At 37.3% G+C, this 13623-nt stretch overlaps 1 protein-coding gene across 1 annotated transcript; it reads right to left on the bottom strand.

Moving 5' to 3' along the window:
* Nucleotides 1–242: 242 nt before the first annotated feature.
* On the bottom strand, nucleotides 243–13570 carry snap47 (synaptosome associated protein 47). The gene is made up of 5 exons (XM_055152163.1): nucleotides 13330–13570; nucleotides 12114–12620; nucleotides 9654–10156; nucleotides 8700–8824; nucleotides 243–2177 (listed from the first exon to the last, which is right to left on the bottom strand). The coding sequence occupies exons 2-5, from the start codon at nucleotides 12608–12610 to the stop codon at nucleotides 2031–2033; spliced, it is 1272 nt and encodes a 423-aa protein (XP_055008138.1). The 5' UTR covers nucleotides 12611–12620; nucleotides 13330–13570; the 3' UTR covers nucleotides 243–2030.
* Nucleotides 13571–13623: the final 53 nt, after the last annotated feature.

The raw sequence follows: 13623 nt of genomic DNA, 5'->3' as shown, positions 1-13623 counted from the left end.
TGGGAGAGCAGGGGTGGGCTCTGGAGGATTAAAGGGGAAAGTGAAGAGAGGAGGATCTGGACATAAAAGGAACAGTGTGATTGATCTAACAGGTATCCACACTTTCTAATTACAAACATCTGGCTTTAACTAGCACAGTGCAGTGTGATGTCACATAATACTTGAAATAGCAGCAGCCACTGGAGGCAGCACACACTCAGTTGGTAAATGGTATACATGTATGAATTAACAAATACTATATAGACAATTTATTAATTTTATTTGTATGTACAGGCAACAAACGGTGAAGTAAACAACCAAAATATCCAAAAAGGGATAAATGCAGTTGGCACAAATTAAATTATCATTGTAAACATTTACATACACACAAAAACACAAAAAGATGACAGCCTTCTTTGGATGTGCATTGGTATAAAATTTAAGGAGCTGTAAGCTTATATACAATACGTAGGTTTTGTATAGTATTTTCGCTTAACAGAATTGCACGTGCCATTTAAATAGCCTATTTGACACAAATAATTTGACAGTAATGCACAGTGAAATGTGGACACACAATTAAAGTGATTCCGATGAAGACTCTGATATTGTAATAGCTATAATACAGTAGAATTGTTCCTTTTTCACAGTACTTAACAGAAATTTGTAAAATGTGTAAAAAAAAGTAATTTCATAGAAATTCAACTAGAATTGGTCTTATTTCTATTTTAGACGTATCCTACATGAACTGTGAAATTCATTATCCCAATCAAAACTGCAAAGGTAATCTCTCTGGCTTTCAATCAAACCAAAAGCAATTCCAAATTTTTTCTGATACTGAGATAAAAAATAAATAAATAAATAAGAAAAAGTTAAATTACAAGGCAAAATGTACCCTCTCCTACCTTTAAAATACACAGTAGATATCAAATGACTTTTATGACTCCTAATTGAATGCACTATAAAACGTTTAAAGGGATATTTGTGTTTTAAATGTAGGTAATTCAGTTAGCTAAGAATGTAATATGTACTATGAGGGGCTCTCATCTTATATCTTTGCTTTATGAAATGATACTTAGACACTATTGTGACATTACGATTACCTTGACTGAAAAACCTGGCTTATAAATGACAATCATCTCTATCTATTAATTATTATTAAATTCATATAAACAAGCAACTACATACGGATTCCTCACATTCCTTTTGTATTTCTTCATAATCGAAAGGCATACTAAATACATTATCACCTGTTGTCTCTGTGAACAAGGAGATATCCAAAAATTAATGTCAAAATTTTTGTTCATGCTAAACTGAGTTTAAGTATATATAAAACTATTTTTTTTAAATGTAAAAATGAAAAAAAAAAACAGTCCATTCATTTTTTGCAATACTTGAACCTCAACCTTTACAGGCTTATTTAGGCATATTTCTGAATAATTGGCATCAATATCAACTGAGTAACATCAGGATAATCCAAAAAAACAGATACTATTTTTGTCAATATCGTCTACCCATCCCAATAAGGCAGTTTATCTTTGACCGAGACAGAAGATAGAAGAAACAGAATTAGACCTATCCTAATTAACTCATTACGGTGCAGTATGTGACTCTGGTATTTGGGTCTGCCACCTGTTTGCCTTCTTATGAATGAAAATGCATGATTGTGCAGATGATGTCCCGAGTCCGAGTTACAGATCAGATCTGTAGGCCAATGCCCTTACAGTAGGAATGCATGTATTCAAGGGGTTTTGAAGCAATAAAAATGCACAATAGACCTAACAATACTGGAAAATTTCAAAAAGACTGTCTTGTGAGGCCATGCTATAACATGGTTAAAGCTCAAAAAAGTAAGTTTTGAGTTAATAATATGTATAAGGTCATACCGTGGAACATTCCAGATAATGGAATAACATCTCAGTTAAGACGAGCAGGTGGCAGACCCCCACCAGAAAATGTAGACAGTGCACCTTTAATTCTTCACTTTTATTTTACAGCAGACGACTTTGACCAGTAAACAGCGTTACACTGTGACAGAGTTTGCGGGCTTGCCTTCAGAGTAGTCTCTTCATGCGGTTGGTGTGCTTCCCTATCTGCATGGTGGTCCTGTCGGCAGAGTTGGTCAGAACATCCAGGACTTCATCTTGCCTCTCCAGCTCTGTCTCCGCCTCGAGGGCCAGGCTCTTCAACTGCTGCAGCATCTGGCAAAATAAACAGTACACACTTGTATTTACATTCGTGCTCTCTGACCCAATTAGACCTAGCAACCGCAACGCAAGTGAACAAAACGTACACATTCTTGACAATTGAAAGCTTTGGCATCAGACTAGGACACATTTGCTCCAACTTCCCAGTTCAAATTTCACATATAGTAAAGAACAGAAGCTGAAATAATTGCAGTGTCCTCAAGTTGCTGTAATAAAAATATTTCTGTTCATGCTTAATATTTAAAGAAAATACTGATAGTGATTTTTGGCGGACAATTTGATGGTAGTTTTCAGCTAATATTAATTTTGTTTTGACATACATTTTTGACCGTTGCCTTAGTTCACCTTTTAAAAGATTATTGATGAAAAAAAAAGTGCAAATACAGTTGAACAGAAAAAACATGCGGCGGCATGGAGACAAATGAAGGTGCAAACTCACAAATTTGCAACAAAAAAGTACAGTGTAACTTTTCTGGTGGAGAGTCTACCACCTGCACGTCTCCATAAAAATGTTACTACTATGCCTGGTATTAAACGTATCTACAAATATTAGGGATGTAACGATATCAAAGTCTCACAATACAATATCGTCACGGTATGAACCTCACGGTACGATATTTATTGTGATATCATGGCGAAGCTCACGATATGGTGGGAAGGTTCAGGATTAGGAATGTAACAATGTCCAAATCTCTCAGTAGGATATTGTCACGATATACATCTCACGGTATGATATTTATTGAGATATTTTGTGGAGGCTGCAAACAAAACTGTTAATATGCTAATGTGCTCTTAAAATGCCTTGACAAGACTTAATCCAAAGAACTAAAACTTAAAAGTGCTTAGAACTGTTATTTCTTCATGTAGTCTGCACTGAAATGGAGCAAAGGATCATGGTCTATGTAGTCCCCTCTTTTTTTAGCTGTTGCTGCACCATAACTCTTAATTTAAGCAAAGAGACTTTTAATTCGATATATTGTCATGATCCACGATATTATTGTGAGAACTTTGACGATACAATATTGCAATATTTCGGTTATTGTTACATCCCTAATAAACATCCATAATGGAACAAATATAAATTACATTCTAGTCAAAACAGCACCAGGAAGGTAAATGGCAACAATGTGAATGTTATTATTTTATCATCTGTCACAATCATTTTAAAGCCATAGTGTGTAACTTGAGGCAGCGTGTCACCTGCATGATTTCATGGAAATGGAAAGGTAAAACCATACTTCGGAACATTCTCCAAGGAGAAAGATACGTTTTATGCCAAACTGTGGGCACGTTGGCCAAAGAAACTAAATTTCTATGGAAACAAACAGGAGGAACTGTTATATCAATTATATCTTATGCCATATGATGAACAATTTAAAACAAAATATTACACATTTCAAATTCAGAGAAAGTCCTCAAAATGTTGCAAAAAAACTGGAAGTTGAAACCATGAATAGCGCGTTATAGCTCCCTGTATGCCCAACTACTGTATATGTTATGGTTGATGGAATGCCCCAAATGTATTACAATGTGCCAAGCCAAACCTCATAATAAAATCAGTCTATAGCCCACCACCACGGCTTCAAAACTAATATTATGTCTTGCTTCACGCGCACATACTGTACACAGCCTGGGAGATGATGTCAGTTGGACCAGTCAATAATATGTTATGGTTTAATCTGGGCTACAATGACGCCATCACACCTTGCAGAATATTTTTAGCTTTTGCTTACAAATCGCCAAGGAAACCCAAGTCGCATAGAAAGCGTCTAACTCAAACATTTAGGCTAGAGGTAAAAATGTATTAAAAAACTCTGCTTAATCGCCAAGTTTTGTTTAAAGGTGCACTGTGTAACTTTGCTGGTGGAGGGTCTGTCAAATGCTTTTCTTCATGGTGATGTTATTGCTTTGTCTGGAATGTTTCACAGTATGGCATTAAACCTTTCTATCATCACTGAGACCAAACCAGACAAAGTTACAGGTCAGATCTGTGGAGAGGCAGTTTTTTTGTTTGTTTTTGAGCTATAAAACCACCTATAACTGAATAAAGGTAAGGTAGAGCTGCTTAACGTCATACTGTGGAACTTTCTTAAGCAGAGAAATGACATCTCCATAGAAGCAAGCAGGTGACGGACCCCCAACCGAAAAGTTATGAAGTGCACTTTTAAAATTGAACGCGTAAATAGGAAATAAAAGTGCTGCGTCATCCTTTCGAGTGACCCCATTTGCACTGGTTAAAGTTGATGTTACAAAACGTACTACAGAGATTGAAAAGTGAATATTTGCCAGAGCACTTAAGTCTCCGCGGCGGGCTGTAGATTGCAATCTGGACATGAATTACATTAAGAGCAGGGTGTGTGCGAGACCGTAGCATTAGGGCCCAACTGGAGGGCTTTGAAGTTGGAAGCCGTTATCAAGTCCTCACAGTGCGCCATTTATAAGCACAATAGACAAGGCAGAATAAATGGCTGACTCAGTGTTGTCATTGATAATAGTGTTTAAGATGTGAGGCAGTGACCCAAGGCGGCTCACGTTAACATCATACGGGCCTATATTATCTGTGGAGATTTAATAAAACAGCTAATTAAATGTCAAAGGGTAACAAGAGATGTAGTGTCTTCGTCAAGGCACTGGTTTGTGTTGCAATGGGAAAGAAGGAAATGCTGCTAGAATTCAAACTTTAGTACTAAAATTTGTAAAAAATGTATGCCCGTTTAGTTACCACATACCAAGGAATTTTCACAAATATTCCATGTAAGTAATATATTTCCCTCACCAGCCGGTCCGTTCTATATTTTGATCGAATCCAGACTGGAACTGGACAATAAGAGTGTGAAAAAATAATAATAAATTGAAGCACACATCTTTCAAATTCAGAAGACATCTCCTCTTAGAAATTCTTGTAACATTCAGAACTATATATATCACTTCTTTTACTTGAAATAAGTAATGGTTTGGTGCTTCGATTGCTAATGCTCTCCCCTTTCAGTAGCAGCAAGCTTAAATTGTTGTGAGATTTGAGTCAGAAACTTTCACACTTTCCAGCCATATCTGTTTGGCTTTATACAACTTTTATATACTTCTATTATATTAAATAAAATGCAAAATAAATATAATAATTTTTTGTAACTTTTCTAGTGGAGGGTCTGCAACTTGCTTGACGTTATTGATTTGCCTGGAATGTTTCATAGTGTGACATTAAATATATCAATCTTGCATTATTTCATTGCCACTCCACAGATCAAACCTATAACTTGGCCTAACTTTGCTCGTCTCTACCACCAATACCACCAGCTCTAAATCATACAACGGGTCTACTCCAGGCCTAATCTAACACTAAACCAGGACTACATCATTTCCACTGTAGTTCTAAACACAAAATCATATATAGGACAACAAAAAAAGTGAGTAAATTGAAACCTACATACTGAAGAGCCGTCCAAGTGCCACCTGAATGAGCTTGCGTACCACAGATTGAGAAACACTAGGCTTGTCACGATAACACATTTTGAAGTGCGATATATTGCTGGAGTAAATATAGATGATAAAGGATAACATGGAAACCAAACCATAAAGCACAATTATCCCTCAAAAATATTCTAAATGTACAATATTGTTAGAAAACGAGCTGCTACTACTATACTTAAATAACAGAATACCACACTTAAGTAATTAGACCTTATAGTTTTAGTTCATAATCCAACCTTCAATACCCTACCTATAATGCAAAAAAAAAACTTCCAAAAAACCCACCAGTACAAAGAAAAAGTACTCACGATTAGAGGTGTAACGATATCCAAGTTTCACGATACAATATCGTCACGGTATGATCCTCACGGTACGATATTTATTGCGATATCATGGGAAAGCTCATGATATGGTAGGAAGGCTCACGATTAGGGATATAACAATATCCAAATCTCTTGGTACAATATCTTCACGATATATACATCTCACAATATGCAAATAGCATATTCACAAAACTGTGAATATGCTACTTTTTCCTCTTAAAATGCCTTGAGAAGACTGTTTAGAACTGTTATTTCTTCAAGTAGTCTGCACTGAAATGGAGCAAATGATCATGGTCTATATAGTTCTCTGTCTTTTTTAAGCTATTGCTGCACCATAACTTTTAATTTAAGCAAAGAGACTTATAATTTGATTTATTGTGATGGTGCACGATATTACTGTGAGAACTTTGACAATACGATATCACAATATTTCAGTTATTGTTATATCCCTACTCGCGATAAATCCCCCAGAATTATTGTTCTATCTTTCATGTACTGAACGATAAATTAGTCAAATATTAAAGATGCACTGAGTAACTTTTGTGGTTGAGTGTCCGTCAAATGCTTTTCTCCACTTTTCTCCATAGAGATGTTATTGCTTCGTCTGGAAGGTTTCGCAGTATGGCATTAAAACTTTCTATCTTCATGGAGACTAAACCAGACCAAGTTACAAGTTACAGAACTGTGTAGAGGCGACCCCCGCTCACAGTCAAAATTCTTGTTTTTCTACGTATTTTTGAGTTATAAAACCACGTATAATCTAATAAATGTAAGTTAAATCTATATAATGTCATACTGTGGAATATTTCAAGCAGAGGAATGATATATTCATAGAAACAAGCAGGTGACGGACCCCTAACCAAAAAGTTACATAGTGCACCTTTAAGAAACCTAAGAAACACTACTAAATTATACAATTGGTGCTATTTAACATGCGTTGCTGTTAGCTTTATATTGTGCGTCTCCACCACATCCAGGCCAGTGAGCAGTGTTGCGAGACTGTGAGTGGAAAGACACCGTTGAGTTTGTCCAAACAACTGACCAAGCCTCTTTTCCCGTCGTAAAACCTGTACGGCCTTTGGTTTGAGGTCTCACCAACTAGCATTTAAAAGAGACCGGATCAAATATAGTCAAGTGAAAATCATATTAAAATTTGGTTTGGGAAAAAATGATCAAAATACATGTTGCTAAAGCAGCGGTCAGACATGAGGCAGCTTGTTTCCAATGTAAAAAGATTTAATAATAAATCTTTTGCTGTATTTTTTTTCCACATTTACGATACTTTTGGCTACTCCACCCATGTTTATATACAAGTGCTACCTAGGAATTGGTATTAGAATTTCTGTACATTATTATTCTGTACATTTATTGTTTGTCATATGGTGATTCGGTGTGGTAAATTATCCTTTCCTGTTGTAACCACATTTTGTGACTCGAGTAGGCAAGAAGTAACTTAACATAAAAGGCTCTGTTGGCGCATCTGTCTTAATTATTTTTAGACATTATATTTAATGGTCCTATATTACACAAAATTGATTCTTGTGAGCTTTAAGTCATGTTAGAATACTGTTACTTTATCAAAAGCATACCTGGAGTTGTGTTTTGTTTCATTTACACATAAATTAACCCTTTATTATCACATTACATCACTAACTAAATATAAACTACCGTATTTTTCAGACTATAAGTCGCACTTTTTTCCATGGTTTGGGTGGTCCTGTGGCTTATACTCTGGTGCGACTTATATATTAAAATTTTCAGACTGACAGCCGCAAGAGGGCGCTCTAGACTTGTGTGTCAGTATCTGCTGCTACTATTACTCCTGTACCACTTTCACTTCACTCTGCTGCGCATGCCTCCTGTTTATAAAGCCGCTGTCTTTCTGCAAATAGTGAAATATGCAGCCGAAAACGGTAATCAAGCAGCAGAAAGAAAGTTTGGTGCCAGTGAGAAACTTGTGAGGGACGGGCGGAAAGCAGGGATGGAGAACACAGCTTCACAGTAACTGGGAGGGTGCGACATGTAACTTTCCTAGAAGTCACTGGATGAATCAACAAAGCCGAAACCATCCTATCGGGATTCAGAAAGGCCGGAATAATTCTAACTGGAACTGCTGCTGAGTTTGACAACAGCTATGCAGAAGAGGAAGCAGTGCTCTGTTTACATCATGGATCTACGGTTTATCTCCAGAGGTCGCGCAGAAGTGACACAGGATGAAGAATTCAGTGGATTTAGTGATCTGGAGTGAGATCATGAGTTTGGTAAACTTATGTTGTTTATGCTATAATTATCTGAATAACTGTTAATATGTCACATATTAACATATTAACGCCTATTCAGCCTGTTGCTCTCTATTCTGTTGGTATTACTGTAACTTGCCTTTCAAGGTGAAATGTCGGTTCCTGGTCTCAGATTTTATAAAATACCTTTCCCCAAAAAGTGTGACTTATATATGTTTTTTCTTCTTCATTGCGCATTTTTTGGCTGGTGCAACTTATACTCCAGAGAGACTTAATAGTCCGAAAAATACGGTACAATGTTGAAAGTGACATGCTACTGTCTAAATAAGTGTTTTTCATTATCATTGTGATAATCAGAATGGGTACTGAGTATTGCCTTAGTAGCAAAATAGAGTTTGAAATTTTAGTATCGTGACAACCCTAGTCCACACTGCCCACCCCTGAGTCTGACCAGTAGGGGGTGACTATGATTCCTTGTGGCTCACCTGTTTGAGTTCCTGCGCCTCCTCCTGGCTCACACTCTGCTGCTGAACATGCACCTGCAGTTGGGACAGTCCTCCTCCGGCCGGGACCTCTCCGGGCAGCTCAGAGTCCTGACCCCGGATCGGACCTGGGACAAGGCACAGGGCATATGGATTGTTTGTGGGGAAAGTAGACAAACAAATGGTGAGTGAGTAGGCCTGTCACAATAACAAATTTGAAGTCCAGTATATTGCTGTAATATTATAGATAAACCTCATATAAGTTATAAATTCAACCTCTTACAGCAACATCTTATGTAACCAAAAAATGACCCAAAATTTCTGACTAGTGCAAGGAAAATGTATGGACGATAAATACTGGCCCCAAAAAATATTGCTCCAGCATTCATGTATTGAACGATAAGTCGATAGTAATTAGTCATAGTAATTATTGTGACAGGCCTAGTTGTGAGCAGAGCATCCAGGCTGAAGTGACTCATACGTTTGTCTCAGGGAAACAGTTACAAGTGGGCAAAGGTACGTTTAGTTCAGCCACTGCTCTACTCTGGGAAAATATCAAACATTTTGTTCTGCTGCCATCCTGTGGATAAATGTAGGAAGGGTGGGCAGATGTACTAGCAAAGTGGCAGTTACAACTCAAACTTAAATTGCATTAGTTATAAAGTAGGTGTCAGCTTTTGAAGATCAACATCAATTTATTTTCATGTGTGTACAGACTATACATAATAATCAAGGATTTGTCTTTTCAGACTACTTAAAACTTATTATTCTTTCTGAAAATTCTGAATATTTCCAACCTTTTTTTCTTTCTTTTAAAAAAAAGGAGTTTCAATTTTAGAATGTGAATAACATTTAAACAAATTATGCAACTAAAACTAACCTTCTAAAATGTTCAAATGCATATGTCAATTTGTAATTAATACTGAAAGTAAAAATATAAATGTTTGAGCTTGTTACCTTGGAGCCCACCCGGTGGGTCAGCTGGAGATGTGACAGGAGTTGCCTTGAACACATTGTACTCGGGACTAAATTCAACCTTCTTTTTATATTGCATTTCCAGAACCGCCATGGCCTCGGGCATCTTCGCCGACAGCAACCTGAAGCAAATATCCGGCCTCCCTATGAACCTCTGCCTGATGCTGATCTCGTAGGGACTGTGCACTCGAATCTCGTCCACTTCGCTGCGTTCAAATCGGTGGAGCAGCGTGCAGTTTGTGTCTCGGACTTCCACAGAGGAAACCAGCACCAGGAGGCAGCCGGGTTTGAGGTCAGAGTCTGCTCCCTTAGAGACCACAGCGGGGATACTGCTGATGACCCTGCTCCTCACCGGGCCTCTGTTCGCTGCTGCTGCTGCTGTGGAAGCCGCCCTTGCTGCGTCCTCCGCCTTCGCCTCCTGCTGAAGCTTCCAAGGGAGTTTCCCAAAAGGCCACCATGAAGGGGACTCCAACTCTGATAGAAGTCTGGAACAGGGACCAAGAATTTAGATTTTTTTATCGGGGAAAGACAGCATGATTCCATCAAATCAAAACGTGCATGTAATAGAGAGCCCTGTATCTTGTCAGTCACTACTTCATCTTTGCACTGTTTCCATATATACAAACTCTTGCAGATATAGCTGAGATATATATTTTATTAATATTGGTATATTCTATAGTTTGTATTTTTACTTGTACTTATACATTTATATAATAATGCTTTATTTCACACCAGTCTTGTTATTTTTTGCTATTTTTGCTAGTCTTGTATTGATGTGTGAGCTTCTGTGTACGAATCATTTCCCTTGTGGATCAATACAGTTTGTCTAAGTCAAAACATGAACAAATTAAAGCAAATTAAAGCTATGTAAATTTCCTGTGGAGGTTACTTGTCTCCATGGATCTATTATTGCTTTGCTGGGCTGTTCCACAATATGGCATTAAGTGCATTTATTTAGCATTTTTCCACACACAGATGTTTTATTTATCAAGAATATTTAGAAAAATGTGCATTCTAAATGATAAGCGGGCACACCTCTCATTATATGTCTGACTTGCCTTGGTGGCATCACTTTGTTATGTCCATGGAGATAGATATAATGCATACTGTAGAACATTCCAGACAAAGAAATAACATCTCCAAGCAACCTAAACTAAAGACAGTGGGGAAAATTAATGACAAATGTAATTCAGGAGTTAAACGCAAACTGTCACCATTGATCTTCATGGTGGCTACATTTGCCACTTGTTGCCTAGCTACTGTCATACGTTCCTGTTGACTATTTGCCAATGTCTAACCTTGCACTCTAACTCCACTGCCTCGATGGATGGCCAAGTAAAAATACCACACGATGTGCAGGAATAAAGTAGGCCATACACACAAACATAAACAACTTTGAGTGTTGGTGTTGGTGTTGCAGTCAGCAGAAATCGTGAGTGTATCAGAGCACTACTACACACTCAATTAATCACACTATGAAAGCTCCAGTGTTAATGTTCTCTGATGCTGTCCTACTTGGTCATGTTATTCTTATCACACAGTCCAAATGAAAAAACTACTAAGCCAATAAATAACATTTTAATCCTTAAAGGTGCACTAACTTTTCAGGTTTGGGTACCTGTACTTGCATGTCTCGATGGAGATGCTATTTCTGTGTTCCAGTATGGCATTAAACTACCTACCACTTATTTACTTTTGCATTTTTATTGCTTTAAAATACCTTGAAAACAAGCATTTTTATGAGAAGGCTAGCCTCTCCACTGATCTGACCTGTAACTTGAAGCATAATCTCGTCTCCACTGAAATAACATTAATATAAATCTTATTAGTTACTGATTGTTAATATTATACTGTGGAACACAGGCTAAGAAGTAACTATCAGGTGCAACCCCACCAGATGGTGCACTTTATTAAACTCAGCACACACCATTAGGCAGGTTCTGAGAGCCACACATGACTGCAAAGATCTCTCAATCACTAGTGGCAAATCAAATACCTACTCAAAAGTCGAATGAAAAACACAGCAAAAAGTCTAAGCAGAGATAGACAGATATAGATATCAGCCAATATATATCAGGCCAATATTTGCACTTCTTAGTGTACTGGCTATGGGCCTTAAATCTCCAGCACAAGACAATATTTAGTTTTGGCTGCCTCGGTACATAAAGAGGACATAAAACTTTATTTTGACACTTGAATGGAAAGAGATAACTGCACAAAACAGATTACAGAGCCCTCTTATAGGTTTGCGGTAAAGAAAGGACTGAGGGTGAGTTGTAGTATATTTAAATTTCAGAATTTTGGGAAAATAATCAAAATCAGATCAACATATCAGCCCAAAATATTGGCCTACAAAAAACTCATCTTGGTCGATCTATTAGAGTAACTGTATACATTTGTCATTTGTTAATAACACACTACAAAATAACTTGTGTCACTTACTTATCGGCTACATCCAGATCAGAGTCCATCTTCTCCAGTCCCTGCATCATGTTATCGAACTGTTCACCCTGATGACTCAGAACCCTCCCTGTGTCCTCCAGCCTTCTCTGGGCACCTGCCATTAGATTTATTAGCTGTCTCCCTTTAGAAGGCTGGCTCTCTGCACCTCGGGTCTCTGTGTTGGACGAAAGCAGCCGTTCTCTCCAGAAGTGTTCCAAAACATTGAACACCACCAGCCTATTAGGTTTCAGTGAGCCAAACCAGTGCTTCATGTTGCCCTCTTCTAGAATGGTCAGGGTGCTGAAGATGAAACTAGAAGTCTCCATCTTGATTTCCACAATTCTGGAGAGTCGAAAGCTGGCAAGACTTTCTTTACTCTGGTTAGAGGTGAAACGTACCATGGTCCTAGTGAGTGATAATATACCACTTTCCCATCGCTTCTCAGTGTTGAGGTAATAGGAGCCAGGCCAGCTGTGAATAGCAAGGTCTTTACTCATTTTGGACTGCCTGTGAATACAAATAAGAGAAAAACAATCAATTTTTATCTTTTTTTTAAAAAAAATTTAAGTATTTTAGATTTTTTTTAAAAACACCTGATGAAAACATACACAGTTAAGTTATCTATGGAGAATAACAGTGTGATTTACTGTGATTTAGTCTGACAAAAGCGTTATTTTGGCAACAGTAGTCACGTTAAAACACTATTATGCTATTTTAGGTCCCTATCTAGCCAGATAATTATGTATTTTTTTAAAATAGAATTGTAGAAGATCTATACTGTCAATCATGTGAGACTTCCTGATAAAATAAAAGACAACTATAACTCTAACAGTTGTATGACACATTATTGTAATTATACGATTATACATTAAGCAGCTAAAAGTTATTAGAGTAATGATACAGTAAGCTCGAGCCCCTTTCTTGGTATTGATTGTCTTCCATTTACATTTGGCTTTTTGTTCCTGATCAATACATGTAAATCATTGAAGCATATTATCCACCCAAAATCTCACTTACATCCTTTGGGTTCTCAGTCCTTCCTTTTACACAATAGTGAACTTACCTTGCTTTATTTTACTTGCTTGACCCACTTAGCTTTGTTGCAAAAAAAACAAAAAACAAAAAAAAACATAGAACACTCCATCTTAATAAGCACTATTTCCTAACGCAAAATTACAATACTATGAGTCCTTCTGGTGACCAGAGTCATACTTACCACAAAGTAATAGCAGGAGATCCAGATGGCTGCAAATGAACCTTGTTGTACACTTCAGTGATGATCTCCCTCTCTCTCCAACCGCATAACGCTTGCTAATACGTCCTTCTTACACGTGTCGTCAAATTAATTATTATTTTCATAAAGTGTCTGATTTAAAGTATAAATTCACCAAGAGAACATTATGTTTTATTGGATTCTTGAATCTTTAGTTGTTCGCAATCGGTAGCCCACGATACGAGTGTTTATTACGGAAGTGACGTCAGATCAGGGTACGGTCGTGATTATGGTCCG

This window comes from Boleophthalmus pectinirostris, unplaced genomic scaffold, assembly GCF_026225935.1.
Source record: "Boleophthalmus pectinirostris isolate CB_2022bp ecotype Guang Dong unplaced genomic scaffold, ASM2622593v1 HiC_scaffold_16, whole genome shotgun sequence".
Lineage (NCBI taxonomy): Eukaryota > Metazoa > Chordata > Actinopteri > Gobiiformes > Gobiidae > Boleophthalmus > Boleophthalmus pectinirostris.
The sequence above is the reverse complement of the archived record's forward strand: the minus strand, read 5'-3'. Positions and strand labels throughout refer to the sequence as shown.

Coding starts and splice junctions, on each gene's coding strand:
- snap47 (XM_055152163.1), bottom strand. CDS start 12,610: ATGAGTAAAGACCTTGCTATTCACAGCTGGCCTGGCTCCTATTACCTC. Junction 8,825..9,653: donor CCCACCGGGTGGGCTCCAAG/GTAACAAGCTCA, acceptor GCCTTGTCCCAG/GTCCGATCCGGGGTCAGGAC. Junction 2,178..8,699: donor AGGCGCAGGAACTCAAACAG/GTGAGCCACAAG, acceptor TTATTTTGCCAG/ATGCTGCAGCAGTTGAAGAG.